The sequence below is a fragment of the Phoenix dactylifera genome, unplaced genomic scaffold (genome assembly GCF_009389715.1).
Source record: "Phoenix dactylifera cultivar Barhee BC4 unplaced genomic scaffold, palm_55x_up_171113_PBpolish2nd_filt_p 000007F, whole genome shotgun sequence".
Lineage (NCBI taxonomy): Eukaryota > Viridiplantae > Streptophyta > Magnoliopsida > Arecales > Arecaceae > Phoenix > Phoenix dactylifera.
In genome coordinates, this window is record NW_024067666.1 from 3,828,458 (window position 1) to 3,852,659 (window position 24,202).

The 24,202-nt window shown below is 44.6% G+C and overlaps 1 protein-coding gene across 8 annotated transcripts; it reads left to right on the forward strand.

Annotated features, from left to right (window-relative positions):
- The first annotated feature begins 872 nt into the window (after window positions 1-872).
- Window positions 873-11,308, forward strand: LOC103704505 (PITH domain-containing protein At3g04780-like). 8 transcript variants are annotated; one of them, XR_003385114.2, is made up of 10 exons: window positions 873-1,034; window positions 1,129-1,215; window positions 1,348-1,471; window positions 3,688-3,736; window positions 3,853-3,910; window positions 4,069-4,115; window positions 4,225-4,302; window positions 8,059-8,128; window positions 10,593-10,691; window positions 10,873-11,308. XR_003385114.2 is itself a non-coding variant. In XM_026803600.2 (9 exons), the coding sequence occupies exons 1-8, from the start codon at window positions 996-998 to the stop codon at window positions 8,105-8,107; spliced, it is 531 nt and encodes a 176-aa protein (XP_026659401.2). In that variant the 5' UTR covers window positions 873-995; the 3' UTR covers window positions 8,108-8,128; window positions 10,873-11,308. The 8 variants fall into 8 exon arrangements, 6 of the variants coding, with proteins under 6 accessions (XP_026659401.2, XP_008786048.2, XP_008786047.2 ...); XR_003385115.2 differs by having other exon boundaries at window positions 10,599-10,691; XM_026803600.2 differs by lacking the exon at window positions 10,593-10,691.
- Window positions 11,309-24,202: the final 12,894 nt, after the last annotated feature.

Here is a 24,202-nt window from a genome sequence, read left to right on the forward strand (position 1 = left end):
TTCTTGAGGTCATGGAGGCGGAGAAAAGAGGATTTGAGGGAGGAAGAGATGGGGGGAGGAGGAGGACGGAGAGGAGAGGAGGGATAAGGTGGCCATTTGGAGGGGAGTGAGTGGTGGATGGAGGTTTTTTCCTGCTTGTGCTGGAGGTTTTGGGGTTTGGGGTTTGAAGCAGGGTTTCTATGGAAGGTGGGATGCCTATCTGGAGGTTGGTGGGATTATTAGAGTATATATATAGATGGTCATAAGCAATGGATAGTCTCAAATGGATGGTTGGTCATAATAAAATTTGTGTCTTTTTTACCGGTTTCAAGAGTCTAGTTGTATATCATCACAACCATTGGATGCCCCCTTTTTTTTTTTTTTTTGTCTCCATACTATTTATTTATGTTTTTTTATTAATATCATTCTAAAAATTTAAATTTGTATGAATATTTTTTAAAAAATTTATATTTATTTTTATATCAGTATAAAATACTATTTTTACATAAATATTCCTAATATAACACGGTTAATAAAAATCAAAAATATTTTAATTAAAAATAAAATAGAATTTTAAAATTATTTTTTGTCCTCTATTTCGATCGTCTTATAAATATTTTTTTGCACATTTATCCATTAAAGATATTTTATTTATTTAATGTAAAATCGTTAATTTAATGGCGTTAGATTGTGTGGGTACATATGTAAAAATAAGGATAAAAAAATAAAATAGTAAAATAAGTATTTTTTGAGGATATATATGCAACTATAAATTTTGAAAGAATATTTATGCAAAATTCGATAGATCACAGGATATTCAAAAAATATTATTTATTTATTTTTCGTACTATGATTTTTATTTATTTATTTATTCATTCCTCGAACCAGGCCTTTAAAAACCTCCGCACTTCCTCGCGAATCAAGTACTGAAAGCAAGCCCGAGGGGATTTAGCGCTGCTCTCTCTCGCTCTCGCTCTCGCTCTCGCTCGCACGCATCGATCGCTCGCTACCTCCCCATGGCTTCGGTAGTTTCTGCTGCGATGCCACGAAGCCAGGTAACTATCAATCGAACCCTAGGTCTTTCTCCCCTTCCCACGCTTCCGATTCCGCGGATTCTTCTTACTTTCGGGACTTTTTCCCCGCTCCTAGGTGGATCTAGTCGATTTCGTGGACTGGAGCGGAGTCGAATGCCTCAATCAGAGCACGAGTCACTCGCTCGACAATGCCTTGAAACAGGTGATTGATTGATTGATTGATCGGAGGCGGGAGCTCTCTTTCAGCCGTCGCTTTTAATTTGATTCCTTTTTGATGAAGTTTTTGCTGGAGCTAGTTATTTTTTTTGGAATATGTGTCCTGCTTTGATTTTAGGGTTATAGGGATGATGATGGTTTGCATCTTGAGAGCGATGCAGATGAGCAGCTTTTAATTTATATTCCCTTCACTCAAGTGATCAAGCTGCATTCAGTAATTATCAAAGGGCCAGAAGAGGAAGGTACTGCTAGATTCTTGTGAAATTAAGATTTAAATTTGAATTAAGCCTGAATTTCGGAAATTTCAAATATATGCTAGTGCAAGAGAGGAGAAGACCATGGTGATGAGGTTTCGGTGATTCTTTTTTCTTGTTGCGTGGTTTCTTTGCCTGTTAATTCAGATCTGTACTACTCTAGTTTTAATGTTCCACTATTTTGAATTGGTGGTAGCACTACCTGGACTTTCTGTTATTGATATCTATCACAATTGCACCATTCTTTGCTTTTCTCTATGTAAAGATGGATTGCTATTAAAATGTTGTCATAATTTTTTTTACATTTGCTTTATATTAGTACCTTCTTTGCTAAACATAGTTGAGTTATACTTATTGCATTATAAAAAGGATAAATTAGATAAAAGGAGCATACTAAAGTTTTCTAAAGCTAAACTTGGAATTAGAGGTAATCCGAAGAAACTTATCGAGGAGTTTGATGGGGAAGGGTGAAGATCACCTTCTTTTTTTTTATAAAACCCCTCGAGAGAAAAACTAGGAGAGCTATGCTAAACCTAATCTAGATGGGCGGACCTAAGTGCATAAGTACAAACTAACTAGATAACAAAATTAAAAGAAAAGGAGAGAAAGGACTTCCCTGAATATGCTCTTGCCCCTGGCTGAACTCCTACAAGCATTGTTGGGCCCTCTGTGCCCTCAAAGACCATATAAAAAGTTTAATTTTTGGATACCTTAGTTAAGCAAACCACAATCTCTAGCAAGCATGCTTGTTGCAAGATAATTAATAAGCTCTTGCTGTGATTGCTTGATGGTTTTGGCCCTGCCTAAAGTGTATTTATAATGCTTAGGGAGGTTGTATATTCAATATGGGACTAAAGAAAACATTAAAAAATGAGTAAATTGTGGGAAAATTGTAAGGAGAAGAAACTTTAGGGGTTCAAGTCAAAGTAGGACGAGAATCCCTTCTAACGGCAGTTGACACCAAAAGCCAACTATGTTACCTAGCCATCAAAAGGGAATTAGGTGATACCAAATATGCTATCATAATGATCCGAGACCAGTTGAACTGTTGATGGCCATGACCTCTAGAGGATGAGGACCTTGACTGGCATTACCTCTTGAAAAATGCTAGTCAAGGAGGGGCAGCTATAGTCACCCTAGTTTTTCACAATGCTTGAAGAAGCATAGTAATCTGTGAATAATGGTACTCCGGGCATTATGACTCTAAAATGGGCCTTAACCATGACCATCACCATGATTTAAGGGGGGCTACAACCAATTCTACAAATCAACTGAGGTTAACCATTCTGCATCTGAAAGCCCAACTAATGGCTATTGCTCAGATCCTTCTAATGGCGTAGCTAGCACCATTAAATTTTTCTCCGATGATTAAGTATATGTTAGTTGGATTTTCACGGCAAATTTTGTGTTATGGAAACAGATGAGTCCCATTAGAACTTGAAATCCTAAAATTTCATCTCCATATGATTTTCCTATGAATTTACTTGATTTTCAAGGTTTTTCTTTAATCTTTCGTTGGATATGACATAAATCTACCACCGGAGGAGCACTATAAACACCTGACAAGCCCTAGGGCCAGAACATTTGAGCAGCTTCAGTAAGAATTTGTAGCTAGCTAGCAAAAAGCATGCTTGTGAGAGCTTGAGGCTTGCTTGACTAAGGTGACCAAAATTATTACTTTTTGCTGCAGTTTTGGAGGGTTTGTAGGGCTTGATGGTGCTTGTAGAAGATCGTTTAGAGTGCCAAGTATATTCTGGAGAGTCCTTTCTTATTCCTTTTCTCCCCCCATTATTTCATGAAAGAGCAATTAAAGTAACATAGTAGTTGGAAAAAGATTGCAATCATGAGAAGTACATTGGCCCCATGCTTTACCCTGCCTGGAAGTGAACCTAGAAGTTTTGGCATCTATTAACTCAATTTAAAAAATCCTAGGACCCACTTCTTCAGAATTGAAATAATTAAAATTTCATGTAAAAGTTGTTAACGGAAGTTGAAGCCTGCAAAAGACTAGTCAACCATCTTATTGTTTATCAACCTTGTTTTTGAGGCCAGCTCAACAACTATTTGCTCCCATAGTTGCTATCTTATTAAATAAACAAGATGCGTCTATTGTTCAATTTATGCCTCGTGCTCCTTCCAGTTTGGTTAAATCTCTTAGAATTAATATAATGCTAGATTCAAAATCTCCAATGGTCATTTGGCAGGCCCAAAGACGGTTAAGCTTTTTGCAAACAAAGAGCACATGGGCTTTAGGTATGCTCTACTTTGGTTTCAGATAAATCCATTTTGTATATAAAAATTGCATGGCAAACTATGGCTATTTTGGGCTTAAATCATTTATTTTTTTGGTATGTTAATATCTCTTGCAGTAATGCTAATGACTACGTACCAAGTGACTCAATTGCTTTATCCCCAGAAAATCTGAAGGTAAAGTGTTGTCAGATATCATCCTTGTTCATTTTGTTGTGGTTAAGGTTACATTGATATCTGTGCAATCATGCAAATTACTTATTTCCCCTAATATGTTACTGCTAAGATTGTTCATTTGGGGGACTATTCAAGTCATAGCTTGGTTTCATTTGCAGGGAACGCCTGTTAACTTAAAGTACGTCAAGTTTCAGAGTGTTCGCAGGTATGAACATTTTGTATTCTGTTTTCATGTTTTTGTTATGATTAATCATCTAGTTTGCATAAACAAATACAATCATGAGATTATCTTATTGTAAGTTAAATTTTATCAGCTTGACAATTTTTATTGAGGACAACCAAGGTGGTAATGATATCTCTAAGATTCAGAAGATTGTCCTCTGTGGAACTACGTGAGTACATGACTATTACTTGCTCACCTTTGTTTTTTTTCCTTTGAGACATCTTTTGATCATACTGACTTTTATCTCATCATAAATTTTTCCTTGCTGGATATTTTGACTGTAATATATCCAGATTTTTTCTCTCTCTATATATGTCTCTATATATGTATGTATGTATACATATACACGTACCATCACCTATAAATGAGTGATCGTGGGCCAAGTTGTAACTGATGGTGGGTCATTGGCCAGAGTTCTGCATGATCCAATAAGATCAAGTTTCCAGAATGCGAAACTATTCTCAATTATTTGCATTGAGATTTTCTCCATTTAAAATGAAATTAGTGAGTCAAGGTTTTGCTGTGGCCTTCTCATGGGGTGTCCTCTCCTGATCGTCTTATTCTGTGTTCTGATAAATGGTAGCCTAGGGATTGCATATTTCTCATGCACACCATATGACCATAGCACCACTTTCTTTGGACTAAAAACCATCATCTATTCCTTGGTTTGTCATGATTTTTGCAAAGTATATCACCATTATTATTCTGTGGGTGGGTTAATCTCAAGCCCAGTTCATTTGTCGATATAACATTATATGCTCACAAAAGATCTGAAATATTGGTTCAATACAAGCTTTTCAAATAGCACCTTTGTGCTCTACACTGTTGTATTCTTTGGTCTTCTTTTCTTTCCTGTCCTCTAAAACTCAAATTCAAGCCTCTCTTATTATGGTGCTATTGTTGAGGGCACGCATGGTTAGACCAGAGCACTTTGCACTTACATGACCTCTTACAGGTATCTTGGCCATATTATAAAGCTGTAATGAAGGTCACCCTTGAAGGTTGATTTATTTGCCAGGAAAGTGTTCATTGTTACAAGTATCCAATTGTAAGCTATACATTAGTTTGCTTATAGCTTTTTTTCCTATTGAGCTGGAATATATATTAAATTAATGTTGTACATTGAGAACAAAAACATTTTCTATAGCCCATGAAACATAAATGAAATATAAAGGACCTGGGGATTTCTTTGACATCAAGCTAGGCAGGTCAATGTGTAATGTTTTCTTGTGAAGTAGGAAATGACAGCGTTATACAGAAGCTGGTGCAACAAGGATGATAAGGACTTTGAAACTAGAGTTCAAAGATAAGCGAGGGAAAACATCTAAGGTTAATATATATATATATATATATATATATATATATATATATATATATATATATATATATATATATATATATATATATATATATATATATATATATATATATATACCATGTTTTTATAGTATCAAACAACATGTATTTGAAGAAGGGATATTCTCATGGTACCAGCCATGACCTGTAAAGGAGTATGCATTGGTGTAATATGAAATCCGAAAGTTCTAGAGTAATTTAATTTTATAGACTATAACATGCTGATATTTTTTCAATCAAAAGGCAAAATCCATGGGAAACACGAATGACCATCAAGACTAAAGTCGTTACTGTTAACAGACCTAGGACTGTAGTGGTAGTGCAACTTAATTAACTTAGACCTTTTACAAGATTGAGTATTAATATTAAGAACTTAAGATATCTATTCACACTTATGTGGCACTTATACTGATTAGACTTTTGTTTCTCCGCCAAATAAAGAAATTGATATCATAGCTACAATTCTGACAAAAATGATATCTCAAAGAATTTGGTGTTAGAGCATCTTATTTGACCCTTTTGCTATAGATCTTGCCCTGTAGCTTTTATAAAATGTAAACATATGAAAGGAGCATAACAAGACTTAACTGTGAAATGTAGATAGTTTTGACCTTGTAATCACACACACACACACATCTGAATAAAGATGTACAGGCATTTTTCACTCTCAAAGATTTGCAAAAAGGATATGGAACTGGATATCCCTTTTTTGTAACTTCGGGGGAATTCTGGGTTGGGCATATCAGCTCCCTGTATTGAAATTTTGATGGATTCATTTCCAACGAAATGTTTTTTCTTTCCCAGCTTGACTATGTCAAGACGTAGCTTAATCCAACATATACTTTGTATATCATGTTTTATGTTCTTTGGGTCTCTTCTATTTTACTTCTGTCAGGCCTATCAATACTGAATTCTGAATGAATATTATATATGCAGCATGCGCATTCATGCATCACGTTGATATAATGTTTTGCAGAATCATGACTTATACTGTCTCCAACACCAACCACTCTACCATTAACTGAGCAGGTTGACTTGTAGACTTAACTATTTTGAAGTCTAGGTTTTTATGGAGACTTGAATAAGAACACAACATAGAGAGTAACCTATCTGCTGGTAGTTTTCACCCTCTCCAAATCTCTAGACTCAAGTAACTCCAATGTGTCAACATTTAGCCACACCCACCCTTAGGCTGCAAGTTCTGTTTTTCTTTTGTTTTTTTAACTTTGTAATCACTTGTCACTGTAAGCTTGGAAAGCATGAATGAATATGGTAGTTTTTGCAAATATTCATGATCCACCATTGGAATTGAATAGAATGTAAACACAGAAGACTTGGTTCTATGACCTTGTTCTTACATGGTATGTATAGCTACTTGTGAAAACCTGCTCCTGTTACAACTCTCTCTCTCTCTCTCTCGTTCGCTCGTGCACTTGTGCCTGTTCACGTGCATGCATTCATGCCACCAACCGCTTCGTGTGATTTATCATTCAAGCATCCAGCAGCTTATGTAAGAAACCATGGGAACAAATAATATCCATTACAACATTTACATATTGGTGCTTCTAATCTGTATCTGTTGTATTACAAATTAATTTCGAGATGATAGTATTTAAAGATAGAAATAGCAATTATTTTGTAAGCTCTCAAGTCCTTTTAACCATGCCTGCTGCTTCAACTAAATAATGCAAGGTGGTTGAATTTTTTGGCCAAAGAAGTGTCTGTTGTAATATATAATGGTTTTGAAGTTGCAAAATTTGATACTGCATATATTGTTATTTCTGGTAAGAGTTGGTCACGTTCAATTTAATATGAAACATCCGGTATAAATTGTTGTAAACCAACTTAATTATTGCATCTTTGCTGTCATTTCAACTTGACTATTCCATTTCCAATAGCGTTGAAATGCCTTGGCTGATATGTTTCTCTATTCTTACATCTGTGCTGCTGTTTTCCTGCGATATCTTTGGTACTTTGTTTTATATGCCATTATGCCTCTGCATTGTCTAGATGCATTGGATCATCATGCCGGTTATTTTTCTACAGAATCTATTTATCTATCACTTCTAGAGTGATTCGCAGTGTCTCCTAGGATTTCATAATTCATGTAGGCATCTCTAGCGAGAATATCCTCCAAAATTTCACATCTAATCAGTGATCAATGATGCAGCTTTCTTTGGCCATATTAAAGAGAGATATGACCATCTTTCTTGGATCCAGTCGGATCTTAAAAAATGTTACTTCACAGGATAGAGGTAGATTGATGACACATTAACTATGGGCAGAGACGACCTTCATCTAGATCCAATAGAAAGGCATATCCTCCAATTTATCCACTGATCTCTATGGCAGGATGATTATTCTGTCAGGGCAGTCATTCCAAGGTTCCACTTGATCGTCCATTCTTTATATAATCTCTCTCTTTTTTTGAGGGGAGAGAAACCTTCGCATTCAAAACTAAAACTGTCCTTCTATAATATCTCTTTTTTTTAGGGGGGGAAATCCCTCACATTCAAAACTATAAATCTTAAATTCTAAACTTTAATTGCCTCTGTTCTTCTCCATGCAGGGTGGACACGACAAACATGAAGGATTTGAAGAAGATTGAAGAGCACTGAGTGTGTGATATCTGATGAGATGTAAGCGATGAAAACCAATACACATTTTTATGTTTCCCTCTAATGCATTCTCTTTTAACAGAATCAAATCATAATTTTTTAGGTTCTTACATTGTCCCCTTGAAGCTTCGTAGAGTGCTCCTTATGGTACTGGTCTTGCATTTTGTGGTTCCTATGGTCCTGGATTTCTATTTTGTATCACATAAAATAATGCATTCTCTTTCTCATTCGTGGGGACAAGGTGTTATGAGGGGTGGGGGCATGATCTCCATCTCTAGATTTTTGATTTGCTCCTCCCGTTCTTTATTGATGTGATCTCCTCTACCATTGCTTCTGTGCTATACTTCTATATTCTCTCTCTTTTCTATCCTTTCTCCTCTCTTTTGTTATAGGCACATCCCTCAGTTTACCTTTTACTTTCTCGTATCTTGCGGTACCATTGGATGGACAAAAATCGGTACCATTGGATGGACGAAAATCCTCCGGTGATCTCACTGGAGGATGTATGGGTGGCTCTCTGTAGACTGACATGCATACTGTAGACACATTTCTAAAAGTAAGAAAAGCAATAAACACTGATATAAAAGAAATAAGAAATTGACGGGAGTGGATCCTGTTTGTTTTCTCCCCTTCTCTGTTCCTATCTCGTCTCTCTCCTCCAGTATGCTGATCTAGCTCTGCTCCATGCATCATTAAGGGCTCCATACATCTTTTTTTCTGTCGCCTTCTTTCTCTTATACTCAAACCTCAACATCTGAAATTTGCTCGAATCTGATGTTCTTTGCCTCGCTGCCAGCAGCCTTCACTTCTTAGCATTCATTGTCCTCATCGGACAAGGATAGTACCGAACCTTAGATCAAACTGGATAGAGGCTCAAGTGTGTGACTTAATGATGTATTATGTATTAGCAGGATAACAGTTTAGATTATGGATTACTTCAGTTTGATATGTATATTAACAAAACACAAGATATGTATTAACAAAGATAACGAGTGTGTATTAATGAACTATTAAATACATATTGGTGCATGAGGCTCATGTGTACTACTTGGACATATGTTATATATTAGCCAAGTAATGATCCAGACTGTATTACCTCACTTGGAGAGGTATGTACTAATACATGTTAAGGTGTGTATCAAGAAAGCAACGGACATGTATCAATGATCTGTTGGGTATGCACCAACACACTGAGAAGTTTGTATTAGGGATGGCGGTATGTCGATTCTCTGGCCAGGTTTCATATAGAGAGAGAGAGGAGGAGAAACAAGAGGGAAGTAGTGACACAGATGGTGAGGAAGGTTAACATCAAAGGGGTCTTGCAGAAGAAAAGAGCAGAATGATAGAGAAGAGGGATGCTATAATGTTGATTTGGAGGAGCTGGCATTAGAAGCCTTCGAGTTTAAGAGACGGTAAAGGAGAGTGTAGGGAGAGGTTGGAAGGGGAAGGGATGGATCACTAAGCTACTCATCGTCTTCCACTATATATGTATATATGTATATATATATATATATATATATATATATATATATATAAATTTTTGGTTTGGCCTACCAATGGAGGCGCCGATCAGCTGGGTGAGAGAAGTGATTGGGGCTTTATGATCCGTGAATAATGCAACGTGGCGCGATAACATTACCTCCCTATACGATTTCCTATGATGAATTTCCCAGAGAATTCCCACCCCCGTTGAACTACAAGTTTTGACCGTCTGCTCTCCTCTCACCCCGCTCGCCCTTCTCTCTTTTTGTTTCCTTTGTAGCTTTCGAATGACCTGCATGATGTCCGGTTTCTATTACGTGAATGACATTTCTTTTTGCTCGAAACTTTTAGTTGGATCGACATATCAAGTTTGCCGTCTCTTGGCAGTGTTCTGGATCGGTGCGATGCAGCGAAGGAGCCACGAGGTAGGGTATGGCTGAATTAAATATTTTGAGCGTGTGGGCTCTAAATTGCTGTCGTGTGAGCGTTGGGCCATACGTTAATGGCAACAAAGACTCATATATTGAGTTGTGGTTTTGGTAGTTGGATCAGTGGCAGGTGTGGCTGCAAGTGATCTTTTTGGATGGCCCCTGTGAGTTGGATGCTTTAGATTAATTAGCTTGTGGCTCTTGTTCTGGAGTACAGGGAGAGTCTTTATGACCATATCACAACCAATGGGTCTTTTGTTTCAACTAGTTGTGGTTAGTTTTATGGAATCCTTTTCACCATTCACTCTTTGTTATCACAGAGGATGGATATCTTCTCTCATACCCAGACCCCACTTTGCAGCCTTAAAGGTTCGGGCACCCTGGGAAAAGTCCTGAGTGGGCAGTAGTCTCAAATTAGTAAAATCAGATGCCATTACTAGTCTCAAATTAAACATTATATACTTGAGCTTCTACTAATATTTCACAGATCATGGGTGCAAAAAGTTAGTCAGTGAAACCTTTACACTTAGCCTAACATGGCTTATTTTACCTTCGTATCTTAATTTCTATCATAGATGCAGTTATATCACGGTACGCTAAGTCGACACCTCCTTCCATCTGCCTGGTCGCCAGTGATGGATATTCCAAGACTCACTGTAAGCGAATATGAGCAGGTATTGAATTTGTCCCTAGCTATACCATTGATCCCAAAAGCCTAGCAAACCTCTCTCTCTTCATCTACAGTGGTACTGCAATTGGCAGCCTTATTCATCCATGCTCGTGACCCATACTGGTATTTGTTTGAGAAAACGCTAAACTTTATTTCGTGCCTCTCTCCTCTTTGTTTCAATGCAGGGCATGGCTTTTTGTTCAACCTAGGTCCAAAATTTCAAACTCTAGGCTGGTTTGAAGGCTAGTGGGGGTAAGGATGGAGTGGGGAGACAACTGCTTTCTTTGGTCCCTTTCCTTTCCGTGCGTCCATCAGATTTGGAGCAGTCGGAGGCTTACTCCAAGTTCTCTGCTTTCCACGGGAGGACTGTGTGAGAAATTAACTTCCTCACTGGAGACACTGAACACCAATACACTTGTTTGTGCATGAGACAATAAATTAAATGAGATTCTCCAAAATTTTATGCTGTGGGGGGCATCAACAGGGGTACAACATAAGGAGGCTTTGTTGGGTCAAGTCCAGCTTGAGATTTAAACCTGAACAGACCCACTGATGATTCAAGCCGGGTCGGGTTTGTTTTCGAAGTTTTCTGACATGAAGTGAATCAGCATTTTCTTTCAATTAAGGTCTAATTTGGTTGGCACAAAATATATCACATTGGAAGCTATCAACTTTAGGGTGAAAATCAAAAACTCAAGTGGTTCGCAATGACGGTGATAATGCTATCACCACCACAACCACCCACCCAACCTCAATCTCAGACAGAAGCAAGGGCTTGATAAAGGTGGATGAATCTCTCATTTGAAAAAGTCTAAGAAGTATGGTGAGTGAGGCCAGTCTGTGGTGGCCTTTTTCCTAGGCACAACTTTGGATTGTGTTGTTGACTTGCACCAACAGATGCTAAGAAGATCCCTGATACACTTGGCCATGAACTGTGGTTAGTGATGCCATTTTGTGATGTGCTTTTCGTGGACGCAGCTTTGGATTGTGTTGTTGACTCTCAATCCAAGCACTAATTGGATGCCATGGAGATTCCTTGTACACTTGGTTTTAGTGCCTAGTCCAAAATTGTAGATGGAGACACCTCCTCCTACCTCTCTTGTGCACCTGACACACCCCCCACCATCTCATCCTCACCTAAATTCCCATTCCATCATGGGAAGGACCAATGGAGGCCAATTCCCACTTAGCTCCAATCACATCCTAGCCTACAGTCTTCTCAATCCAACCTTTCATTTAGTGGTGGACATCAAAGAAAATCAAGTAGCATTGCAGCAATATTGCTGGTGTTGCTGCCATTATTGCTGCCATTTACTATTAGAAACGTCCCTTGTATCAAGAAAATACATATCTGCATCATTAGTGGTTGAAAAGGAATCCAGAGCTCCTTCTTGATGACACTATGCTACAATTTGCAGCACCATTGCCCTAGTCCAATGTGCGCTTCCTTTGCTTATATTTCTTTTAGGACATCATTGGACTAGCTTGTAGTAGTACATCCATATGTTTTCTGAAAACAATGTTAAAGAAGATGCCGTTGGTTTTTCTCAAAAAGGATAAAGAAGATATGTGCCTCACTCGAGCAAGAGATTGATGATTTTATTAGACGATGAAGTCTAAGGATATTAATTAAGAACTTGAAGTAGAGCAAGAGAATTTTAATGTACAAGGTTGAACAATGGGAGTAGAATGTCTGCTTAATGTTGCCATGAATCCAAATTCCCCAACCCTTGAAGAGCTTTATGCTTGATATCCAGCGTGGGCGACAATTTTTTTTTGTACTAAAACGGGTGAATTATACTTGACAAGTATGCATGCATCCAATAAAATCAAAAAACAAAATACTTCGAAATGTTAGGGACAACTTCCCATCACCAGTCTACAGAATATTACCGGAGTGATTGGCTACATAATTAGTCACCCATTCTGTAGCTCCATTAGCTTCACGAAAAATATATTTGGTATGAAAGATCAAGACGGTGGATCCTATTTGTTGACACTCCATTGCTAAACCCATAAACAATCCTCGAAGACAGCTCTTACCGGTGCGTCTTAACCTATCAGAAATTGTCTTGCCGAGGAGACACCAACCTAGCATGCTGCCCTTCACATCCAACTGTTAGTACTTAGTGACTCTATGTTGTTGAGGGTTGTACAAAGGAGTTGGTCTTTGTTATGCCCTTCGCTGTGACTTGACGAGGGGTCCGGGCTCCACTTGTCGGGCTTGAGGGCTGCTCCTGCGAGCCCTGTACTTGCCACTTAACTAGAAGATATTTTGCTCACATATTTGTCAAGTTCCTGTTTCGTACCATATATATATATATATATATATATATATATATATATATATATATATATATCTACAGGCGCCTGACTAGTAGATATCTAATTCATTAAGAGGGTCCCATGCAAATTAAGTCACATAACATTTTAGTCCAGCTAGCATTTCTCATAAATGCGTGACAAGCCAAACAATAAAAAAAGTTCGACATACAACACTATCAATGAGAATGAAGTTTTAATCTCTTCTCTTCCTAAGTTCTGACTTTCACAACAATAATGTTACCTGTTAGTGTCATAAACATCTCAAAAAAAAAAAAAAAAAAAGGGTATTGCTCCTCTAATGGTGAATGATGAATTGAGGAGAAAATTACACCTCCCTGGAGACTCTTTAATGTGTAACGAGGCATATCTAAACTGAAGAATTCTTCCTTCCTCGGAGCCCCTCCAGTTTCTGGCTCTGCATCATGAGCTAGCCGTCAAAAGGGTGTCAAGGGGGTAGCCTTTGGAATTCTACTACTGCCATTATTCTTTGGTACTTCTTGTCTGGGACCTACGTATTTGCTTTCTTTTTTCTTTTACTTTGTTTATTTATCAGGAAATAGGGGCGCCCTACCGTGAGCAGGTTCATGATGATCCCCAGATGCCCATTGTCCTCCACAATCCTCTCTTACCTTTCGCTTTCAGATTGTCCTTTTTCATTTCATCAGTGCACATCACTCTCTCTTTCTCTCTTATTCGCACCTTGATTTATCTTATTCTAGATGGATGAGGGAAAGGGAGATGGAGGATAATAGCTGATAACCAAATCCATTTGTGATGATTTTAATATTTATAATATGGCCATGGTTCCATTGTTGGGCATGTCTCTATTAGGATTAATATCGTCCACATATATGACTTAGTTGTCAAATAATTATTGATGATAGGTTATGATAACACTATCCACTCTCTCTAGTTGTAGCTGAGGTATGGTTATCTAATGAGGATTTCTGGACCAGCCTATTTAAGCCTGGGATATCCCATCATTTTTATGATTTTTATGGAGGCATACGTTAGAAAATTTTTTATTCTTAAAGTTTTCTTCTAGATTTGCATAGAAAGAGATTTTGATCAAATACTTAAAAAATCATGGCTGGAGACTCCATAACATGTAACTTATTGTGTTTTGGCTTCAAAGATCTCTTAAACCCACAAATGAACGTGAAGTTTATTTGGAGCTCTCGGAAATAAATGATGACAAACCCCACGAGAAGCAATGCAGCAGGGCCGGAGACACTAGGAGGACAACAACATGATGGTGAAGCAAACAAATAAGCCAAGTGAAGCAATCACTCAAGCCTTTCTTCCTTGGCCATGACTGTCTGTGAAGTAGAAATTCTTAGCGCAATCATATATTATACCATCTAACCTGTGAGAGATTCTCCAGTCCTGGAACTTTTTTTTCGTTTTTTTGGGGTGGAATCTAATCCAGCTGGAACTTTGTGCCGTGGCTCCCCAGCCCCGGCAGGGTGGTCCATCACAAGGATGGCTCAAACTCGTGATCATTTCATGGCCCCATTCTGGTCCTAATGTGGAGATGAACCCTTCATACATATAAAAACACACATATAGCTAAAAAAAAAAGGACAAAAAGAGAGAGAGAGAGAACGAAAGCAAAAGAAGGAAAGGATTCATGTTGCCTTTGATTTTTACTGCGCAAGTTGCTGATCCTGTTGTTGGGCATTCAATAGCTCAGGGCAACCGGCAGTCAATATCACTATGGAAGAATATATAATGCTTCTCTCAAAGAAGAAAACGATTAAAGATATGCTATATATATATATATATATATATATATATATATATATATAATTTGATCTGGATTTACAAAGTTTATTTAAAAAGGGTTCACATATATATTTTTAATTCTTGATGATTCTAATAGGTCTTAAGAAAACCTAAAAAATGGAAGCTCAGGAAACAATTTCAGTAAACTCTTTCTACTACCTTTTTTTTATGCCTTGCAGCCTTAGAATTCCTGAGAAGACAACTGAAATGGATAGATGTGCAACTACCCCTAGACCTTTCTATGTCCATGGGACATCCCAACATTACTAACACAACAATTGTAACTCTGCTAGCAAATTGAACATTTCTGTGTAATACGAAAGGATAGAAATTTCCTGTATCTTCCAACAAAAATCTATGGTTGCCCAGCAGTATTTTCTTAATCAGAAAAGCCATGCAACTGGCTAAGGAATTTAATCACTACCCAATATGAAGAGATCTTAAATACAATAGCAAGGCATCATAGGGATTGTTGGGGGAAAAACCCCAAGTCATACATCCACGGAGGCGCTCGGCCAAAGAGCGCCGACCGGAAAGCTGCTCGGCCAAGGAGTGCCGACCAGAGAGCTGCTCGGCCAAAGAGCGCCGACCGAAAAGCTGCTCGGCCAAGGGGTGCCGACCAGAGAGAGCGCCAAGAAGAGGCGCCCAGCCAAAATAATCAAAGTAGGGATGCTCGGCTAAAAAGAGCCGACCAGGGGGCAAAAAGCGCCGAATAGAGGCGCTCTGCTAGAAGGTGCTCGCCTAAAGAGCGCCGACCAGGAGTACTCAGAGCGGCCCCGCCACAGGGCGCCCCATTGGGCGACCAGCTCGGCTCGGCACCCCTGCCGAGCCGATGCCTTAATGTTTAACCTCCGCCTAAAGTCCAAGTGACTTGACAACTCTTACAGCTTGTAACCTGCCGTTATCTCCAAGCCATCAAGGCATAAGATCTTCGCAGGCATTCGCCACGACCTGCCATTAATGCATGAGACTCCCTCAAGTCTCCGATGCACTCAGTCATTTAATGAACACGGCCCAAGACGATCTCCGGATCACTGAACCATCAGAGCGTATGGCTCTACCTGACCGCCGGTTCATTCGGTAATAAATGCACTTACCATCCACGGACCCCAGGCCCACCATGGCCGGCGGTTCAACAACTCCAACAGGTCCGATCGACCGTGACAACTCCCTGGTTCCGGTCTGATCCGGTCCCGTTCTCCACTACGCCATTAATGGGCTAAATCGTGCCCAATTATCACAGAACAGGACAAACCTCCGGTCACCTCCCAGGTAACCAAATCTTTTTATAAAAGGAAGCCTGGGGGGAAGAGGGAGGGGACTCTCAGGACCCTTGGGACTGAACCCTCTTGGACAGCACAGATACAATGGATGACATCATCTTCTTCATCTTCTTGATCTAATCTAAATATTCTGGCTGTCTTCTCCACATACTCTCCTCCCTGCTCTCTCCACATACTTGCCCCCTCTGACTTAGGCATCGGAGGCCGGCGCCGGGGAGCCCGGCCACCGGCTTTTTTGCAGGACAGGACAGGATTGGATGCACCACCCCTCTTCGGACGCTCCCACGCCCCACGGTGGAGGACGCAGCCGGCCGGCGCATCGCCGTCCGCCCCCTGCAGCAGCGGAGCTCCTCCTTCCCCGGCTTCGCGGCGGCCCCCGGGTCCAATTTCCAGCAACAGTTGGCGCTAGAGGAAGGGCCCGAGTTTGCTGCCATGAAGCTAAGAAGCAAAGGGGCTTCCAATGCCTCTCAACGTCCTCCACCTAGCCCGGAGCGTTCCGTCCGGAACTCATCACCTCCGACCGAGTCAGTTCATCAAGTTCGGCCGGAGTAGTTCGATGCCCTGGTACAACAGGTGCAGGCCCTGGCTACTGCTGTCCAAAGCCTGCAGCCCAGGGGCATCCCAACGGCACCGCCTCCTCCAGCTCCGGTTCAGCCGGAGCCTCCTACAAGTGGACTTCCCCTTCAAGGTCAGGACTCCCAAGTCCAGGCCTCCCCCTGGAGAGAGCGCCCAGCCAGAGGCCACGGAGGTTGGCCACAGCCTTCAGAAGCTGAGTCGGTTCCAGGGCAACCTGCGCCCGAACGAACCGCTGCAGCAATCCTCCAGAACGATGAACTCGACCGGAAGGTCGAGAAGCTGGAACGTCAAATCCAGACACTCCATGGGAGGAAGTCAGGACATAACGGCGACTTCGAGTTCAATACAAAGTCGCCCTTCTCCCAGGAAATTGAAGATGAACCGGTTCCGTTGCGGTTCAAGATGCCCCAGGTAGAGCCCTACAACGGCAAGGCTGATCCCCTGGACCACCTGGAAAGCTACCGGGTCTTAATGGCCCTACAAGGAGCCTCGGAGGCCATGATGTGCAAAGCTTTTCCGGCGACACTCCGAGGACCAGCCCGGTTGTGGTTTACCGGGCTGAAGCCGAGTACTGTCTCCTCCTTTGAGCAGCTCGGCAGACAGTTTGCTGGCAATTTCGCCGCCAGCCAGCCCCAGCGGCGGACATCCGACTCCCTCCTCGATATCAAACAGAAGGAGGGAGAATCCTTCAAGGAGTATTTGGATCGGTTCACCTCCGCAACATGGGAGGTCCGGGAGCTTGACCAGTCAATCGCCATGTCGGCGCTGAAGACTGAGCCCGGTCCTACAGATTTCTCTTCTCGATCGAGAAGAGTTTTCCCGCGGACCTCACCGAAATGTTCGCTCGGGCGCGGAAGTACGCCAAGGCAGAAGAAGCCGTGGCAGCTAGGCGGGGCGGAGCCGAGCAGAACCCCAAGAAGAGACGCCGCGAGGAGCGCGGCCAGCCTAAAAGCCCGTCTCCGCAACGAGCTAAGAATCCGCCCCGCCCAAAGAGTCCACCCCGGCTGAGGGGACCGCCACGGCAGAGGTCACCACCCCGCCCGAGGTTCCCACTGCAAGCCCCTGCACCTGAAGGGAGGTATGAAAGATACATTCCCCTCAACGCTCCTCGGGCCGAAATCCTCATGGAGATCGAGAGTCGGGATCGCATCCGGCTCCCACCTCCGAAGCCTGATACCCGAACCCGGCGCGATAACCGGAAGTATTGCCGTTTCCACCGGGATCAAGGCCATGATACCGAGGAGTGTTACCAGCTCCAAAATGAGATCGAAGCACTCATCCGCCGGGGGGTGCTCGATCGGTTTGTGCAAGGCCGGCGTGAAGAGAAGCAGCCCGCCGAAGGAGCAGCACAGCCTGAAGGTTCGAATGCCAACAGGCCCATCGCCGGCGTCATCAACACTATCCGAGGAGGAGCCTCGGCTGGAGAAGCTTCGGAGGAAGAAACCTCCTCAAAGCGCCTGCGCGCCTCTGAAGCCATCTCCTTTTCAGATGATGATTTAGAGGGAGTCGAAACTCCCCATGATGATGCAGTGGTCATCTCCATGATCATAAATAGATTTGATGTAAAACGCATCTTAGTTGATAATGGAAGCTCGGCGAACGTTTTGTACTTTGGTGCATATTGTAAAATGGGGATGACTAAAGAGCAGCTACGGAGGATGAATGCTCCGTTGGTTGGATTTACTGGGGATTCAGTCCCAGTAGAGGGCGAGATCGACCTTCTGGTCACAGCCGGGCTCGCCCCCCATGAAAGTACCGTGGGGATGAGCTTCCTCGTGATACGCCATCCCTCGGTCTACAATGCCATCCTCGGAAGGCCAGGCCTCAACGCCCTTCGAGCGGTGGTCTCCACTCACCACCTGCTCATGCGATTCCCCACCAGCCAGGGGGTCGGCGAAGTCCGAGGAGACCAAATGGTGGCAAGGCGATGCTACCTGGCGACCCATGAGGCAAAGCGACCCGCCAAGGTGCCTGCCCCAGCGACTGACCAGCCCTCAACCGAGGTTATGGAGGCACGGGTCGACCCTCAGAAAGAGCGGGTAGAGCCTGTCGTCTCGTCAATTTCCTGCGAGACAACATGGATGTCTTCGCATGGTCGCCTGCAGACATGCCAGGGATAGATCCAGAGATCATGGTCCACCGGCTCCAAGTAAAGCCGACCAGCAAGCCTGTGCGGCAGAAGAAGCGAGGTGCCGCCCCTGAGCGCCAGCGAGCAGCAGCCGAGGAGGTCAGTAAGCTCCTTGGAGCTGGCTTCATCCGGGAGATAGCCTACCCGGAGTGGCTCGCCAATGTGGTCCTCGTCAAGAAAGCCAACGGGAAGTGGCGTATGTGTGTGGACTACACCGACCTGAATAAAGCCTGCCCGAAGGACAGCTTCCCACTTCCCAGCATCGACCAGCTCGTGGACTCCACCTCGGGTCACGAGCTGCTGGCATTCATGGACGCCTTTTCCGGATACAACCAGATCCGCATGGCGCCAGAAGACGAGGAGAAGACCGCCTTTATCACCGATGGGGGAACCTACTGCTACAAGGTGTGCCGTTCGGCTTGAAAAATGCCGGGGCAACCTATCAAAGACTGGTCAGCCGGATCTTCAAAGATCAAATAGGCCGGAATATGGAGGTCCATGTGGATGACATGTTGGTAAAAAGCAAGGTGGCGCAAGATCATATAGCTGACCTCAATGAAGCATTCTCCACACTCCGAAAGTACCAGATGAAGCTCAATCCAGCCAAATGTGCATTCGAGGTCACCTCCGGCAAATTCCTCGGCTTCATCATTACACAGCGAGGAATTGAGGCCAATCCAGAGAAGATCCGAGCCCTCCAAAAGATGACGCCCCCCAGGACGGTCAAGGAGATACAACGGCTCACAGGCCGAGTTGCAGCCCTCGGGAGATTCATCTCCCGCTCGGCTGAGCGCTGCCTTCCATTCTTCGCAGCCCTCAAGAAGCCGAAGAATTTTTTGTGGTCGGACAAGTGCCAGCAATCTTTTGAAGAGCTCAAGCACCTCCTGGCTTCCCCTCCCCTGCTCACAAAGCCTCACCAGGGCAAGCTTCTCTACCTGTATCTGGCCGTCTCCCCTGTGGCAGTAAGCTCGGTCCTGGTCCGAGAGGAGGGCAAACTTCAAAAGCCAGTATATTACACCAGCCGGGTCTTGAGGGACGCCGAGACCCGATACACCAAGCTTGAGAAGACTGCCTATGCCCTGGTCATCTCAGCTCGGAGGCTCCGACCCTACTTCCAAGCCCACACAGTGGCTGTGCTGACCGACCAGCCGGTCAAGCAGATCCTGCAGAAATCAGATCGCGCGGGACGGATCGCCAAATGGGCCATCGAGCTCGGGGAATTCGACAAGACCCAGACCGGCGATCAAAGCACAAGCGCTCGCAGACTTTATTGTCGAGTGCACTATACTGGATGAGATCGAGCCCGAACCTGAACCACCAGTGGAGCAGACCCCGAGTTTGACATGGACTCTGCATGTCGATGGCTCTTCAAACTCGGGGGGTAGCGGAGCAGGGCTCATCCTCACTAGCCCAGAAGGGGTGGTCGCCGAGCAAGCCTTGCGCCTCGAGTTCCCTGCTTCCAATAATATGGCGGAGTACGAAGCGCTCGTCGCCGGGCTCAAGCTAGCCAAAGAGCTAGAAGTGAAGGACTTGAAGGCCTTCAGCGATTCTCAGCTCGTCGTCAACCAAATTGTGGGCGACTTCGAAGCCAGAGACCCGACCATGCAGAAGTATCTTCAGAAGGTACGGGATCTCGCCTCGACCCTGGACTCTTTTCACATTCAACATGTTGCCAGGTCGGAGAACCTCAGGGCCGACCAGCTATCAAAGCTGGCGTCCTCTCGCATGAGCGAGCTTCCCAAGGAGGCAGTACTGGAGTATCTCCAAAAGCCTAGTACAGATGAGCCCGAGCAGACCCTCTGCACTGAGTTCGAGCCAAGCTGGATGGACGAACTCATCGGCTACCTGCAAGACGAAGTCCTCCCCACCGACGAAGAAGAGGCTCGCCGGATCAAACGCCTCGCTACCCGGTACATATTGTACGAGGGAAAGCTCTATCGGAGATCCTTCACCTCTCCCCTCCTCAGATGCCTCCGCCCAACGGAGGCTGATTATGCCCTACGCGAAGTCCACGAAGGGATTTGCGGGAACCATTTGGGAGGGCGAGCATTGGCCCATAAAATTCTGCGCCAAGGATATTATTGGCCGACACTCCAGAAGGATGCTATGGACTTCGTCCAAAGATGCGACCGGTGCCAAAGGAACGCCAATGTTCAGCGCCGGCCTTCGGCTCCTTTGACTTCTATCAGCTCCCCTTGGCCCTTTGCCCAGTGAGAAATTGACATCCTAGGGCCATTTCCACTGGCCACCGGGCAAAGAAAATTTCTGGTCGTCTCCATCGACTATTTCACCAAGTGGGTGGAAGCCGAGCCCCTTGCCCGGATCACCGAGCAGAAGATGCGGGATTTTGTTTGGAAGTCCATTATCTGCAGATTCGGGCTTCCCCGCATCCTCATCTCTGATAACGGTCGCCAATTCGACAACATTCACTTCAGAGAGTTCTGCTCCGAGCTTGGCATTGACCACCGCTTCACCTCGGTCGCGCATCCTCAAACGAATGGAGAAACCGAGGTAACAAATTGTACTATTTTGCAGGGTCTCAAAGCCAGGCTCGACAAATCCAAAGGACAATGGGTCGAAGACCTATATAATGTCCTGTGGGCTTACCGGACCACGTTCCGTGTCCCCACCGGTGAGACTCCCTTCAACCTAACATATGGAACGGAGGCCGTCATCCCACTGGAACTTGGGCTTCCCTCTCCAAGAGTCGAGCATCATGATGCCGGCTCCAACTCTTCGCAGCTCAGAAGCAACCTCGACTTGATCGAGGAAACAAGGGAGGCCGCCCGAGTTCGTATGGCGAGGTACCAGCAAAAGACAGCTCAGTACTACAACGCCAGGGTCAAAATCAAATCTTTCAGACCAGGAGACCTTGTCCTCAGGAGAGCTGAAGTCTCCCGACCAACTGAGCAAGGGAAGCTGGCCCCAAACTGGGAAGGACCATATCGAGTCACGCGCATCCACCGACCCGGGACTTATCAGCTAGAGTCCCTAGACGGGACTCTTATTCCGCGGAGCTGGAGCTCTGAAAATCTCCGCGTGTACCATCAGTAGAACCATATGGGGTTTCCCATTATTCAACTATTGAATTTCGTTTTATGAATTCCATTTTATAATAAATTTATGGTCCGCATACTCATTTTGAGCTCACCGATTTTTCTGATTATCTCATGGTGTCAGGTTTATTTCTCCTACCTTGACCACGGTCAGGATGCCCTGCCGCAACGGGAGGCCCCGGCTATAGGGATGCTCGAGACGCCGGGATATGAGTTAACGGTCCTCTCTGACCGGACGAGCTCGGCTCGTGCTCCATCGGCTATGAGTTAGCGATCCTCTCTGACCGGACGAGCTCGGCTCGTGCTCCATCGGCTATGAGTTAGCGGTCCTCTCTGACCGGACGAGCTCGGCTCGTGCTCCTACCCTGAGACGTCAGGATGCCCCAATATATTGGGATGCCCTGCCGCAACGGGATGCCCCGATCCGTCGGGATGGCCCGAGACGTCGGGATATGAGTTAGCGGTCCTCTCTGACCGGACGAGCTCGGCTCGTGCTCCATCGGCTATGAGTTAGCGGTCCTCTCTGACCGGACGAGCTCGGCTCGTGCTCCTACCCTGACCACGGTCAGGATGCCCCGAGACGTCGGGATGCCCCGATCCGTCGGGATGCCCCGAGACGTCGGGATGCCCCGGCTATAGGGACGCTCGAGACGTCGGGATATGAGTTAGCGGTCCTCTCTGACCGGACGAGCTCGGCTCGTGCTCCATCGGCTATGAGTTAGCGGTCCTCTCTGATCGGACGAGCTCGGCTCGTGCTCCATCGGCTATGAGTTAGCGGTCCTCTCTGACCGGACGAGCTCGGCTCGTGCTCCTACCCTGACTACAGTCAGGATGCCCCGAGACGTCGGGATGCCCCGGCTATAGGGATGCTCAAGACATCGAGATGAGTAAGCGGTCCTCTCTGACCGGACGAGCTCGGCTCGTGCTCCATCGGCTATGAGTTAGCGGTCCTCTCTGACCGGACGAGCTCGGCTCGTGCTCCATCGGCTTCAGCCAACGAGTTCGGCCCGCTCTTCATCACCGGATCTCTGCCGGCGTCCCCAAAGAACGGAGTCCGAGCAGAGAAGTGTCTTCAGTCGCCTTGGCGCAAGGACACATGGTACAAGAGAAGCGTCTTCAGTCGCCTCGGCGCAAGGACGCACACGGTACAAGGTACCCATTTATGTAATGCTTTTACATTATTCTATCTATTTTTGGATTTCTCTGCCAACATCCCCAAAGAACGGAGTCCGAGCAGAGAAGTGTCTTCAGTCGCCTCGGCGCAAGGACACATGGTACAAGAGAAGCGTCTTCAGTCGCCTCGGCGCAAGGACGCACACGGTACAAGGTACCCATTTATGTAATATTTTTACATTATTTTATCTATTTTCGGATTTTTCTCTGCCGACGTCCCCAAAGAACGGAGTCTGAGCAGAGAAGTGTCTTCAGTCGCCTCGGCGCGAGGACACATGTTAAAGGTACCCATTTACTTAATGTTTCTACATTAATGTTTTTACATTACCTATTCTGTTCTCGGATTTTCTCTGCCGATGTCCTCAAGGAACGGACACCGAGCAGAGGAGCGTCTTCGATCGCCTCGGCGAAGGAGTGCTCGTGACACCAGCACATTATCATACAAAGTCCGGCGAATCCCCGTCACAAGCTGACGGGCATTCGACTTGTTCGTTAGAAACGAACGTATTCCGCCCCGGCAACGCGAGGATTGAAAATAGGTAACTTCGCTGAAGTTTGAGTCCTGGTGACCGCCTTAGGGCTCGGTCAAGTCCTGGACTAGGCACCGAAAAACTCTCCGAGCTCGAATCCTTGGTATAAGCTCAAGCGTTGCTATACCACTGGTTGAAGGACCGAGCAATGGAGCTCGGGAAGCCAAACTTAAACTCAAACCCTGTGGCGGGAAAAGCTGAGGCCCTAGAGCCCATATCCTCGGAACCTAAAACGGATCCGAGCAGAAAAACTTGGACTACGACAGACGAGTTTCCCAAAAAGGAATATATATTCATTTCAAAAAGGCCCGTAGGCTAAGTACAAAATTCGGGTTTGGCCCTTACAAGTATGGGAGGCCATCCCGACTTTACAAGAAATAACAAAAATTACATCAAAGGCTCGAGCTCGACCACCTCGGCCTCGGCAGTACCGGGACTGGTTGGCTCAGCACCCGGGACCTCTTCGGTGGCCTCGACAGCAATGGGGGTAGCCTCGGAGGCGACCTCGGCAACTTCGGGGACGGCTTCGGCCGCCTCGGCCAGACCTCCCTGGTCGACTTCCGGAGTCTCTGCCTCCGCCCCCGGCCTTTCGACCCCTGCTCCCGGTTTGAGCAGGTTTACATCGAAGTCCGGGAGAAGCCGCCGCAACTGGTTGCGGA

Bases quoted from the DNA above. Each gene is read 5' to 3' on its own strand.
- LOC103704505 (XM_026803600.2), top strand. From the start codon at position 996: ATGGCTTCGGTAGTTTCTGCTGCGATGCCACGAAGCCAG. The intron at 1,035-1,128 runs GTAACTATCAAT...CCCCGCTCCTAG, and splicing joins CTGCGATGCCACGAAGCCAG to GTGGATCTAGTCGATTTCGT. The intron at 1,472-3,687 runs GTACTGCTAGAT...GTCATTTGGCAG, and splicing joins CAAAGGGCCAGAAGAGGAAG to GCCCAAAGACGGTTAAGCTT.